The 14,213-nt window shown below is 31.0% G+C and overlaps 1 protein-coding gene across 4 annotated transcripts in view; it reads right to left on the minus strand.

Moving 5' to 3' along the window:
* The window catches only part of RapGAP1 (Rap GTPase activating protein 1), a 192,600-nt gene that overhangs the window by 87,763 nt on the left and 90,624 nt on the right, over positions 1–14,213 (minus strand). For 2 of the 4 annotated variants that reach the window (XM_013324626.1, XM_013324622.1), the window contains exon 2: positions 7,061–7,256. The exons of the other annotated variants lie outside the window; for them this stretch is intronic. In XM_013324626.1, the coding sequence (XP_013180080.1) occupies positions 7,061–7,161 (101 nt within the window). In that variant the 5' untranslated portion in view covers positions 7,162–7,256. The remainder of the gene's footprint in view (positions 1–7,060; positions 7,257–14,213) is intronic. 4 annotated transcript variants of the gene reach the window in all.

Raw genomic sequence — 14,213 nt, forward strand, 5'->3', positions numbered from 1 at the left:
ATAATAATTTCAATGACTTATCTATTTATAAAGAATAGTGAATAAAATCCTTAATAAACATTATAGTAACGTTGGTTTTTGGAGACCAAAATTTCTGTATAAAACATATCGTCATCCCTGTCTTATATTATTGACAAAACAGTGATAACAATATGTTTTAATCGGGGATTTTGTTTTCTTCCTTACGATTATCCGTTTATCCATTTTACCGTCGCTCGATTTGCTTTAAACAAACAATAACTGATGAAATATATATGTATGTAAGTGAAACTTAACCGACAACGAGTTTGTAAGCAGACTGGGAAGTTAGAGAGGCAGATTGTACCCAGTTTCGGCGAAGTTTATTGTTGAACAATAAACAACGATGCGGGGGTTTCGCGAAATTGAATAATTTCGAACTTCTCGAGGATTAAAATTAGCTTTGATTGTACAACAGATTATTTATTACTAAAGCGTTAATAGCTTAATTTATAGAACGTATTTACTAGTTCTGTAAAACATTAATTTAATGTTTCAGCTCTTCAGTAGCTTGTTATGCATTTTTATGAAAATCTTACTCATATTATAATTAGTTTCGATGGATGTTTGTTAGAAGGTTCCTCCAGAATGACTGTATGGATCTCGCTATAATTAGGCATAAATGTAGAACAGTAGTACTACTCGTAATTTAGATTTTTTTTAATTCCACGCTAACGGAGTCGTGGGCGACAACTCTTAATGAAAATAAATTTATAATGAAACGATATGTCATGTATATATGCAAATGAAAGAAACCATTCACCAAATTCTAACTTCTTAACCGAAATATGTATTACTATCTCTGTCAGATATATAAAAATATATGAGATAACAATGTTTGTATATAAAATATTCGGCAATAAAAACCGATGATTACAGTATCCCCATCACAACAGGTAACTAAGAATAAAGCGGTACAACATTGTAACGCCTAGAAATGGTTGTCGAGTTAAAAAAAATCCATCAATAATCCAATAAGAATAACTATGACATACTTTTTTTTACAATTGGCTATCATGTCATAACAATCATAGGCATAAGAGTCATATGACATATTCTATGACTAATTAATTACTAATCGTGTAGCAACTTCTTTAGGAATGTGGCAAGTTCTTTCCAGTGACAAAGTTCTTTACAAAGACGAATGTCTCAGCTGGTCGCTGTGAAATACCACCCGTAGTTTACTATTTATGGTACGTTGTCAATGTCATCTCAAAAGATTATTTACGCATTATTTTAATAGCTCCATATATCTCTACTACTTCTTTGTTTCTTTATACGTGTGACGTCATCTTTTGCTCTTTTTAATGAAGATTTAATCAATTATAATTCTAGATCTTTTAAGTCTTCAGAAGATTTTAGATTTTAAATATAATAATTATTGTAAAACCGTGGGTTTTTGAGATCAAAACATTACTCAAAAAGATATTGTTATCTCTGTTTTGTTTAAGATAATGACAAGGATGACGATATGTTTTATAAAGAGTATTTTGATTTCAGAACGCAACGGTTATTAGACCATGTTGGCAATCGTAAACGTAATAAATTAGGAAATATTAAAAGATAAACCGTTGTTCAATTAAATTGTAACGTAGAAAAAGAAATGCCAGTTAAAAACATGATAAGTATTGTAAGATAAAGTAAGGCGTGCAAAATAAGATTACTATTACAAAATGGAACAAATATCTTTCAAAGTAAAATCTATTTGTAAGCACGTGCAGTGGGTTGAAAGAAATTTATTATCACCATAGTGTTTCGTGACCAATCCTTGGAGCTAGGCTTATAGTTGTCAACGTGAAATTTAGTGTAATTGCATCTAGATCTCAGACACGAAACCATCCGACAAATTCACGAACACTAATATACTGGAACCAACTTTAAATCAACTTACAACTTACCTAGTCAAATTTAGAACGGGCGGCGTACACAATTTGCTAGTGACATATCCACCAAAATTAATGATAAAAATATTTTATCTAGCAATATCTAGCAAAAATAGAATCTATATCAATCAATTATTGCCTACAGATTAAAAAAGAAATTACTTATTAATTCTAACTAGCAGTCGACCGAGACTCCGTCCGCGCAGGATTAAAAACATAATTAGTGTGAAGATGTGTTTCTTCCAGACTATGTATTATCATGCCAAATTACATCGAGATTCGTTATGGAGATACCTTCAAACAAACATCCATCCATCTATATAACCATTCGCATTTATAATATTAGTAAGATTATAGAAACGGGAGCAATGATTTTTTTTCCATTATAGTATCGTATTATGATAAAATTACGTGATTACATACTTGTAAATGCATTTATTTCGTACTTGCGTATGTAATTAGCATACGAAATGATTGCTCTCCGCGTTGCGTGCGGTTATACGTGTTATTTGAAGGGAATAAACTTTCGTATATTTTTATACGATCAAATAACACGTACCTATTATCAGTATACAATTGTACGTTTATTGTAGTAATAAAACTGCAAATAAAAGGTTTGTAAATTTTCAAATGTATTATTAAACTATTGTTTACATTGATTAAGGATTGTTAAAAGTTTCTAATACCAATGATATTAAAAATACATACTGATTTCACCTCGTCTATGTATTCACAATTCGATAAACATCATACTTCATACTAATATTATAAATGTGAATATTTAGATGGATGTTTGTTTGAAGATATCTCCAGAACGGCTGCATGGATCTCGCTGAAATTTGGCACAGATATAGAGCATAGTCTGGAAAATAGCCTAATTAAGTTTTGAATCGCGGGCGTTCGGCAGTTTGTTATATATAAAATAAACTAGCCATACGTTTACTTTGATAATTCTTTAGGACATGAGGAAAATTACGTCTACATAAGACTGTATAATACATATAAAATAGAAATAATTTGTCTTAATGGCACATAAAAACTTAATTTTAGTAAATATTAAATCTGCATGATTATTGTAGCGTATTTAAGAAACACTTTATTAGAAGGGCTTATAATACGAGTAAAACTACAGTTGCGTTTACCGTAAATCACCTTTACATTTTAGGACCTTACTATAATGTAACGGTAAAAATTAAATGGTTATAAAATCGATGTATCCAAGTGTGTATTCAGCTTTATCGAAAGTAATACTTTGGAGAAGGCAGCCGGGAGCGTGGTATCGCAAATTGCCGGTTGCCGTACGTGTGACCCGCATTTAATTGTAATTAGCAGCCTCCAATTGATGCTCGAACGATCGCATACGTGTGTATTAGTATGTCGAACATTTTGCTCCTCGAAGCGCTTTTTTTTTTGCTTCGACGGTCCCTCTAACCTGTTCTAAGCCCCAGGGATGTATTGATATTTCGTTTTTAATATTTTAATTTCTATAATTATAGGTGATGTGTAAACTAGAATTGGAATAATTTGTCTGGTCTATAATTGAACATTATTTATATTTAGTTGAAGATATATGTAAGTTCAAAAATATTAACAGTCGAAGTTAATATTATAATTTTTTTATGCAAATTTCAAAGCAAAGCAATACATATGTACAAAAAGGCACTTAATTTTTATTTATTTAAGTAAAATTAAGGATTAAATTTATTCCCGGCGTAATTTTCAGTGCGCTAAAAACGATTCAAATATTCAAAAGACATTAAGGTCCACCTTTCCTAATGCCTTTAACCCATTTACGAGTTTACATAATTGACGTATTACGTAACATGAAGTTTTTGAAGAAATCCGAGACGAGTTTGGGTTATTAATCTTCATTAGCGAGCACTTCGTCCTAAGCCGAAGCTCTCAATTTATAATGCCAGGTGTTAATAATAAAGCTTCAGTGGCTTTCAATATGTTATTTATATCTTTTATATACATAATTGATTTAATGCCACGTATTAAATACGAGGGCCTTGAATTCTACTCATTGTATTTTTTCTTTTTTTATTTAACAAACCTGTCAAAATAGGTTAAGCTACCCAGTACTTTACCGTTTTTCTATTTGTATGTTACAAATATTGTATTTGGTGTACAAAGTGTAAATAAATAATTAAATAGTTTACGTTGTTTTTCTTTTCTTTAGGTTTCGGATGAAAGAAGATTGCATGCAGCTGAAATGCGTATGCTAAGATGGATGTGTGCTGACAAGAAAGGATAGTTTAAAATGTGTATTAGAGGAAGTTTGAAAGTAATGCCAGCGATTGAGAAATTGAGGAGTAAAAGATTACCGTGGTTTGGACATGTTATGCGGAGGGATGATGACGATATAAGCAAAAAAGTAATGAGATTGAATGTGGATGGCTACAAATGTAGAGGAAGACCTAAAAAGTAGGAAAGGGGTAGATTCGGATATGATGGCTGATAGAGATGTATGGAGGAGTAGTAGTACATACTGTGCCGTCCCTCAATAGGGATAAGAGCAGGTTGATGATGACGTTGTTTTTCTCTACCCATTATCTTAATATTAATTTTAAATACGCCCCAATGATATTATCCGTCATTGTATACAAAGATATAATGGATAGTACTGACTCAATTTTTTTTATATTACGCAACATTATATGAAACCCGTTGCGGACATTCCATATCTTGTGAATAGTCGGTAATTTTCCAGCTGCCCACAGACAATCGAAGGCATGATTAAAGGAGACCTTTCTCCTATTAGGCTCGGTTACCGGCATCAATATTTAGTGCACAGTACCTGAACAACGCATTCGTCACATTTGATTACGAAAACAAATTATGCACTTTGGCATAGTATTTTACAAAACACTATCTGATTTTAACATTTTCAATTTTAAAATGATGTAAATAAAACAATGATTCCAAATAATGTCTTTATGCAAGAAAAGACAGATATTAGTTCTCTTTTTCTTTCTTTAAATTTTAATCTTACTATCTAATATTATAAGAGCGATTGTTTACACGGATGGATGGATGTTTGTCGGAAGGTATTCTCGTAACGTCTCAACCGATGTTGATGAAATTTGACATCGATGTAGAATATATTCTGGAAGAACACATAGACTGTTATTTTTTTAAATTCCAAGCAGATGGAGTCGCGAGCAACAGCTATTATACTTTTGAATTATATTTTGCTTATAAGAAGTCTATATTGTTAACACAAAAATCATTGTGTTTTTTAAATATTAGTAAATTTTTGTTAATTTATTAATACATATTTCTTGTATAATTCCGTTTAAGTTCTAGACTTTTGCAAGGATATAGTTTTCGGCAATAGTCCATTAGCCGGATTCGAACTCTCAACCATCTGTTCGGAAAGCCTTACTCTTAACCATTAGGCTATTAGAGCTTTAAAAAATTGAATACAGTAACCGATCATTAAAAGCACACAACACCTAAAAGACGTCTATCAAGATTTTATCGTTTAACGGGCATTAATATCGGTAACTATGATAATCGTTTATCTTTAACCGTTAATAATTCCAGGTGGTTTTAATCGAAACTAATGAACTAAATAAAAAAACACCCCCTAGTTTGAAACAGGTGACATTCGTTATATAGCAATGATTTACTTTTATAGTTTTTATTTTCGGTTACATTTTTAATTAAGGTTATTTTTATTCTTGTAGACAAGTCGTTGGTATAACCAGTTTCATATAACTGGTAACGTCTTCAAATAGAATACGTAAGTAGTAACTGTTCATTGAACATTGAAAGTGAAATGATACTAGTAAATGAATGAGCTTTTAATCTAACTCTTGGAGATATATGTGTTAGTGACGAACAATTAAAAAAGAACTATAAAGTTTCTATATTATTATATTAAACTAGCTGTGGCCCGCGACACTATCAGCGTGGATATATAAAAAAACTTAATATATAGATAAATAAAAAGCAGCTCTTCAGGGCATAAATTTGAAAAAAAAATAATAATAAATAGTATCCTTTGTCCGTCTCCTCTAAGCTACCTCCTCATCAATTTTCAGCCATATCGGTAAAGCCGTTCTTGAGTTATAAATAGTGTAACTAACACGACTTTCTTTTATTTATATAGATAGATCTAATAACTTATTTTACTAATATTATAAATGCGAATATTTGTATGGATGAATGTTTGTTAGAAGGCATTTCCGGAACGGCTGCATGGAAATCATAGAGCATAACCTGGGAGACCACATAGGCTTCTAATTAAGCTATTTTTTAATTTCACGCAGACGAATTCGCAGGCAACAGCTACTTGTTTGTATAAATTCTGTACCTGTTATGTTTAAATTAATTATTTTCAATTTTGTTTAATCAGATAACTTTAATCCTTAAGGTCTAAAGTTCATATAATGACGTAGTGTGAATCAATAACCTTTGACCTATTTCAAACAAAAAAATACTACTTACAACACGTAAGAATTTGTAACAAAGTATGTAAGAACTGAGCAATTTGTTCTAAGAGAACGGTAATTGTGTTCGATAGGATATCTGAACGGACGAGTTTGCCAAAGTTGGTTGGAGATAGTGTGGGTAAGGCACGTTCCGGGGTGAATTACACCGATACGGCTAACGTTCATCCATCATGATTAATCTCGGTGTAACGGTAGCCCGCAGTCTTTAAATGCAATTGTGAAAATATCACTACTCTAACAAATTATTATACAGTATAACTTTCCATGTGAGAAATCATTGATATATTCTTCTTATATACAAAATTCTAATTCTAAATTTAAAATATGAAAAAAAAAATCATTAAATATTGTATGAAATTCTCGTGTTACAATGTTATTTACCATACTCCTCCGAAACGGCTTGTCCGATTTTTATGAAAATTTTATTAAATGAAATAAAAATCTGTATATATAACTCTATTAAAACATTACTTATCTGACCGTTGGTTTCTGAGACCAAAATCTGTATAAAACATATTGTCATCCCGATTATCAATCGAATAAAAACAATTGAATTTTAGTTAGGATAATTTTGTTAAACGGGTTAAAAAGATTTACATAAAAATTTACTTTCAAAACATTTTCCGTCATTAGAATTGCTTAACCATCACCAAAGAAAGCGTAATTGGTTCATAAAAAAAGAAATCTTTGAGTACATACATTAACTTCTTCATATATCTTCTTCTCGTCGTAAGCAACGTATAACATTCCTTTTGTCCGCCCGTAGGCAAATATTTCATCTTCCCAATTTTCGACTTCATTCGATCAGTTATCGTTTTGCGCGTAATTTTGTCTAACTATTCAGTACACTTGCACTCGAAATACAAGCCGTCCGCGAAGCGACGACGACGTATGCCTAAAATTAAAAAGAAAGAAGTCTGTGAGGGATATTTACAGGACAGACGCTTAACTACCGGTGAAACAATAAAGCGAATAAATACAAAGCATATTGTGTTAAATTAATTGCGAATTAATCATGCATCAATAAAGCGTCAATAAGGAAGGAACTAGTGTACTAATTAGTTGACTACTGAGGAAAGAAACATGCACACAACTATATTCATTTGTAATACAAACATTCGTTATAATCTTCTTATATATAAAAATCAATTGCTGTTCGTTAGTCTCGCTAAAAGTCGAGAACGGCTGAACGGTTTTATCTTATCTTGAAATGTTCGTGGAGGTCTAGGAAAGGTTTAAAAGGTGAGAAAAATTCTAATAATCGCCGGGAACTAATTAAGTTTTTTTTCATTCCACGCGAACGGAGTCGCGGGTGACAGCTAGTTTAACATGGAAAAATGTGTAAAGAAAAACAATCAGTTGCAAAAACAATACTATAAATTAAAGCTAAGAAATAACTGCTATTCGTATAAATTTTGATTCAACGAAGAAGATCAAAGTTTTCGAAACAACGAAAGCAACTTACATTTTTAACATAAAAGCCAAGTCTAAACCAAATTTAATCTGTACGATTTTACATGATACAATAAACGTTATGAAATAAAGTAATTCTCAAGATTATGTTTTATAGATAAAGAGAGCAATAAACAGTAAATCATAAACACTATAACCATAAACAAAAGATAATTGGATCGCTAGGAGAAAGTTCGCCATCGTCTGTCCATACTATTGGGTACAGAATAAAACGAATGCAAGTTTTCCAATTAGGGTTTTCGAAGTTACCAAAAAGTTGACTGTCGCGTAACAATGTATTTAAATTTATATTTTAGTTAACTACCTAGTTCTTTGACTTAGCAATTTTTTTTTGCAAAAATCTTTTTTTATTGAATATTGTAATTTACTTTGTAACATTTATAGTTAATTTTAAACTATGAAAAATATATTTTTTTTCGTATATATGAAATTATAATATGTAGTCATATTCAAATTACTTCTTTCATTTTACCAATGCGTACAAAAGAAAGAAACATTTTACTGCTCATGTATTCTAATCATTGTGAAAGCTAAGTGCTCGTATAAAAAGATTTTAGCATAAAATCTTGCGTTTCACGTAACATGACCTATAATATAATTTTTAAGGCGCCTGTTACAATTTTAATAAGAACACACCCACATTTATATCAAGATATCAAATAGACCGCTAAATGATTAATCGAGTATCATTCTCTATTTGGGTGGCATGTCAGATTGAAATAACGTGGAGTAAATTATATTTCATTTTAAATGTAGCAGGCATTTTTGACAAGGTCGTTTTTTTATTAATAAATATTGACACAGACTTTAATATACAAACTTATTGTAACAACCAAAAGTTACTAAAATTTATTTTCTACACAATCTTCACGGAATTATAATACTAAGAGAACTTATTCTTTTTTAACACGTGTTCGGTGTACCCGCTGCTCGTTTGCCCCCTTCTGTTATAAAAAAAGCTACGTATGTGTACCAAGTTAAACTCCTTGTTAAACATGTCAAGTCGTAATTGTGGCCAACTATTTTTTTGTTTTGATTTGTGTGATTGATTTTTGGAACACACTTTCCCGAATTAATAATGTACATTTCACTTTTCGAATTTCACCAATAATAGAATCATATACTTGTATATCATATACTGATAAGAATATGCGGACAATGTCGTTAATACATTAAAATTATTGCTTTATTAGGATATGATCGCATCATGACGTCACATCCGCAAACTTAATACAAACACATCTGTCAAGTTTGTAACATCGACGCGTGGGCGGACCGTTTTGTTATTACAGCGCGATGTATCAATTTAAAGTCATGACTAAACATACCAAGGAATAAACGATCTAGATTAAATTAAATTACATAAAGCTTATAAATTAAGTATCATTTCAAAATTGGAATGAACAGTAAGAGTAACATTTATTGGCAATAAATTTGCATTCAATCATTCTCTAAATTAATGAATAATTATTATAATACTACCTGTCTGTTCTGGAGATACCTTCAAACAAACATCCATCTATCCAAAGATCCGTCCATCTATCCAAACGTAAGATTAATTATTTAAATTGTTTCTGTGTGGTAATAATTGTTTTCTCTGACTTTTGGGGGCACTAGGGGGGTCTCTCTACTACTTAATATGTATATATTATACATAGTATAATTTTAATTAAAACACCTTTCAAATCAAGTGCGTTAAAACACGTGACAGGCAAACGATATAATTATCACCTGCCCTATTACAAGGACGAATTAAACTTCACGTTAATTGAAATAATTTAGTGGAATTCCTTGAATAAAAACAGCTGAACAAGAAGAGTCGGTAACTATATAAACAAGGATGTGCTCTCAATAAATTCCACAAAAATATGCTTCATCGTTTGTAACGACAAACTTAATTAATTAAAGGATTTTCCATAACGTAGACTTTTGTACATAGCCTCAAAGATTTACTTACAATTTGTTTGAATATATCTTTGCACGTAATGTTAGGAAGAAAATCCAACTCTGTGCCGGTATAGCACATCACTAGCCTTACTAAAATGTCGACGTTTATGTTCCCTCACTAATCATTCAGACACTGGACTTTGTAACGAAAGCACGTCATTCGCGCCAAAGGATTCCAACTAATAATGTCTAAAAGTAACAAGTTATGAAATCATGCAAAAACTTTAATAAATGCAAGCATGGGTTAAAACAATACAATAACCGTACTTTAAGCATTCATTTTAATTCCATTTAAAATGCAATAATGTTTGAACAATTCGTACTATTACAATATTACATTAAATTACAAAGAATGAAACTCTTGATGCAACTGGATCTTTTAAAAATTTGTTCGACTTAATTTCCTTATTAGAAAAATATTCGGTGGTAGTTGTCTTTGTCACCGAACAATTGTGAACTTGGCCAATTTTTAAGCTGTCATCAAACTGTTCAATTGTTAAAGTTGATAGTAATGTAATGTAATGTTTATATCTTAGTTTAAAAAAATGAAAGGTGAAAGAATTTACATGAGAATATCTTATTACTAACTTAAATAAAGAATAATAATATAATGTCTTTCTAATTCCCTATGGTAAAAAGCTTTTGCACGGATCGAGATTGGAATTGAAATAACATTCTGATGAGCTTTTTGGTGGAAGTTTAATAAAGCCCACCATCAATCATTACTTTTTCATTACTTTTCTGACAAACAAAATATTGGTCTTGCTTATTTATAAATCGAATTACTTTGTTTTGTTTTCTTTACAATTTAAATAAATTGAAATTGAACTTTTTCCCATTGTTTGGATAGAACATAGAATGATCTTTTTTCGCAAACATTGTATAACTTATTATCTTACTAATATTATAAATGTCAAAGTTTAGATGGATGGATGTTTGTTAAAAGGTATCTCCGGAACAGTTCGGCTGATTGTAGTAATTAAGCACAGTGGTAGAAAATAGTCTGGAAGAACATATAGGATACAGTTAAGTTTTTTTTTTCATTCCGCGCGGACGGAGTCGTAGTCAACGGCTAGTTATGTAATAATTTTTTTCACGTTAATTCATTAACTATCAGGACAGTCCAGTCCACTTCACTGTTAAAAAGTTAAAGTACATTTTAAAACATAATCAAAGTATAAATACTTTAATATAATGAGTACATATACATTTTTTTATTTTATTTTAAGCATAGACTCTGCATTATTCATTCATGCATTATGTACTGGCATTTTGCGCAAACATTTTTGAAGTTTAAAGCATAACAAACGCCGCGGATGCAAATTCCAAGTGCTCAGGCTAAGTGCGGCCAACGTTCGGATATTATTTTAAAAGAAACTTCAATTTGTTTTGTATTCATTTATTTTACAAAGTTATCTGAAACAGAATTATATAAAGTATTTGTTTACGTTTATTATGATGTTTAAAATTCTTTGAAACAGGTCTCAATTGTTATGTATATTGAATACGAAGTATTAAATGATAACATCTTTAAACAATACCGTATTTTATCTGGATTCATACGAAACAATAACAAAATCGATGGATCCTACGCATACTGTTGTAACGGGTGTTTTAAGAACTTTTATACTTCGGACTCTGCTAAACACGATCTTTGTTTTGAAAATTTAAACACCTTATAAAATAAGATTTTTTAATCAGAAGAAATAGTCGTAATATAAGAACTAATATAATAAATGCGAAAGTTGAGATGGTTGAATGGATGTTTATGAGAAGGTATCTCCGGTATGGCTTAAGAGATCTTGATTAAACTTTGCCGAGATGTAGAATATAGTCCAGAAGAAATATAGGTTACTTATTAAGTTTTTATTTAATTCCGCGCCGACGGAGTCGCAGGCGACGGCTACTACTTCTATAATATTTACGTGCTAAACTCATCGGAATAATTTAACAATTTTTGAGTTACTACAATATGCATGGGAGCCGTAATCAGTTGAATGATTCTAATATAACATGTGCAGAATAAAGCAATATTACAGAAACGAACCTATTTAAACTGTAAAGCAATTACGTTGTTCTATCGAAACTTTATTAAGTGCAGGTTATCTTAGCGAAGGAACAGAAACACAGTTCCACAGCGGCTTTAATCTAGATATTAAATCTGTACGCGGCCATTCATTGCTCTTATCACAATTATACGACGCCCGCCTGCACTAATTTTATTGTTAACTCCTAACTCTAACATGATTTTCTACGCCTAAAGCGGTACACAAGTATACAAAGTTAGGACGTTAATTGGAAGATATTTATACAATTTAATATATATTGTTTTTGTAAAATGATGTGATCTCATGAGTTTTTTCAGTCTACTGCTTTAAACATTTCATTTCCATCTTTAAACAACATTACTTTATATTTGAATGAATATTTATTCATTCAAATAAATATTCATTCAAATATAAAGTAAATGGGTGGATGGATGGATGTTTGTTAGAAGGTATCTCCAGAACGGTTTAACGGAACCCGATTCAATTTGGTATAGAATTAAAGCACAGTCTGAAAGTACTCAAAGGCTACCTTTGATCCAAGATAATTTACTCGATCACATCTGCATTGATTCGACATTTCTTATTTAAATTTTTCACCAATATAGAACAAAGTCTTGTACACCACATGAGATAATTTTCAATTTTTTTAATACTGCATAGAAAAAGTCAAGGTCAAAAACTAATGACAATTATTTTTATACAGTAAATATTAATATATTATTATTGTTCTACTTTCACAATAGCCGTAGGTGATATAGTTATTGCATATCTGTAGTATGTCAAATGTGTCGGTTCGTGATTTTATTGAGTAATTTAGGAGCAGTGTGGGACTCAGTTTAAGTACACAAGGCTAACAAGTCCCACGCACAATGGCCATCGTAAATCTAGAACTTGTCTAGACCACGCTTCACGCCTTCAGCAAATGTGTATTAAATAATATTAGTAGGTGTCGCGGTTCAAATTGACAAAGGGTTAAAAATAGTTGCGATTTTGCATCATATTGTGGATTAGTCCTAAAAGATTTACCTGCCTACTCTACTGTACTTTGTAAAGCTACTTGCACTAACTAAAACTGAAAGCTTAGCTTTAGTATAAGGACTTTGTTTAAACAAACAACTTCGTATGTAAATAATATGCTACGTTGTATACGAAATTGCAGTTCTTTAGGTGCGTTGAAAACGAAGATAGGAGAGGAATATGTAATGCAACTAAATACGCCCAAATTGAGTCAAATTGCACATAATGAATAGCTGTCAGTGAAATAACTATGCCGTCGATTGACTTGATATTTTTTTTATAATTTATAATATTAAAAAAATGCATTATTGTATTATTTAGCGCCTAAGTAGATTAAACTAGCAAATTATTAATGGAATTGATAAATAAAGTTTAAGTCCAGTTTAATTTTTATTCCCCTTTATAATCAAGCTGATAAGTCCACTATCGCATTTAATCAAAGCCACATAAATTTTAAATGAACATAAAAATGAAAAAAAAAAGTCGTCTCAGTTAAGAACTGCTAGAATAGTTTTTTCAACAGGCAGCAAAAAGCGGTCATAAAACAAGCGCGCCGGAGGGAAATTCTCTAAATGTCATTAAACACAACTCTTTTTTACAGTCTCGTTACGTCTTTATAATGGTTGTACGTAGTCAAGTGTTTACCTCGGCCCGTACTCGGCGTAATGGCGGTCGTAATTATGATGGATGGCTTGAGTTGCGCTTTGAATAAACTTAATTGTTTGATGAAGACCTTGAGAAATTGTTCCTCGTTATATGTATTAAATACTTTTAATTTAAAATCACATTATTATAAATTATTATAGAAAAAATACTATAAAATTCTACGGTAGCGAGCGAGCAAGGTTCGTGATATTGGATTCTCAGAAAATTTTCAATATTTATTGACTTCTCTAAAAGAAAATCATGTTATTACAAATATGAAACTATTTAACATACATAAGAATATCTTGTTTCATTCTAAGATTATTTCTTTGTAATAATCCAAACAGTACGGTCTTACAACGTAGCGAATTTCTCTCTCGACACCCATTCCTTGATACCAGGTGTATTAAGAGTCCATAAATCTACTTAGAGTCCGACATCTAATCTATTGCGAGGCAGGCTCAGAATAAAAGCTTACGATGTTATTTATATAACCCACACAACGACCCCTGAGCCTCACTTTACACACCACAAATGTGCAAAAAATACTGTTGTTAAATTAAACATTACATTACTGCTAAATGGAGAAATTAATGTAACAGATTTTTTTATTTATCGTATACGCTACTGCGACTGCTAAAGTTTTTATGGATTTACGGCCTAAACACGATTATAGAAATCCAAATCTGGAAGAGCTTCAATCGACTCCAATACTTTTTAAA

Source organism: Papilio xuthus, unplaced genomic scaffold, assembly GCF_000836235.2.
Source record: "Papilio xuthus unplaced genomic scaffold, Pxut_1.1 DF824992.1, whole genome shotgun sequence".
Classification (NCBI taxonomy): domain Eukaryota; kingdom Metazoa; phylum Arthropoda; class Insecta; order Lepidoptera; family Papilionidae; genus Papilio; species Papilio xuthus.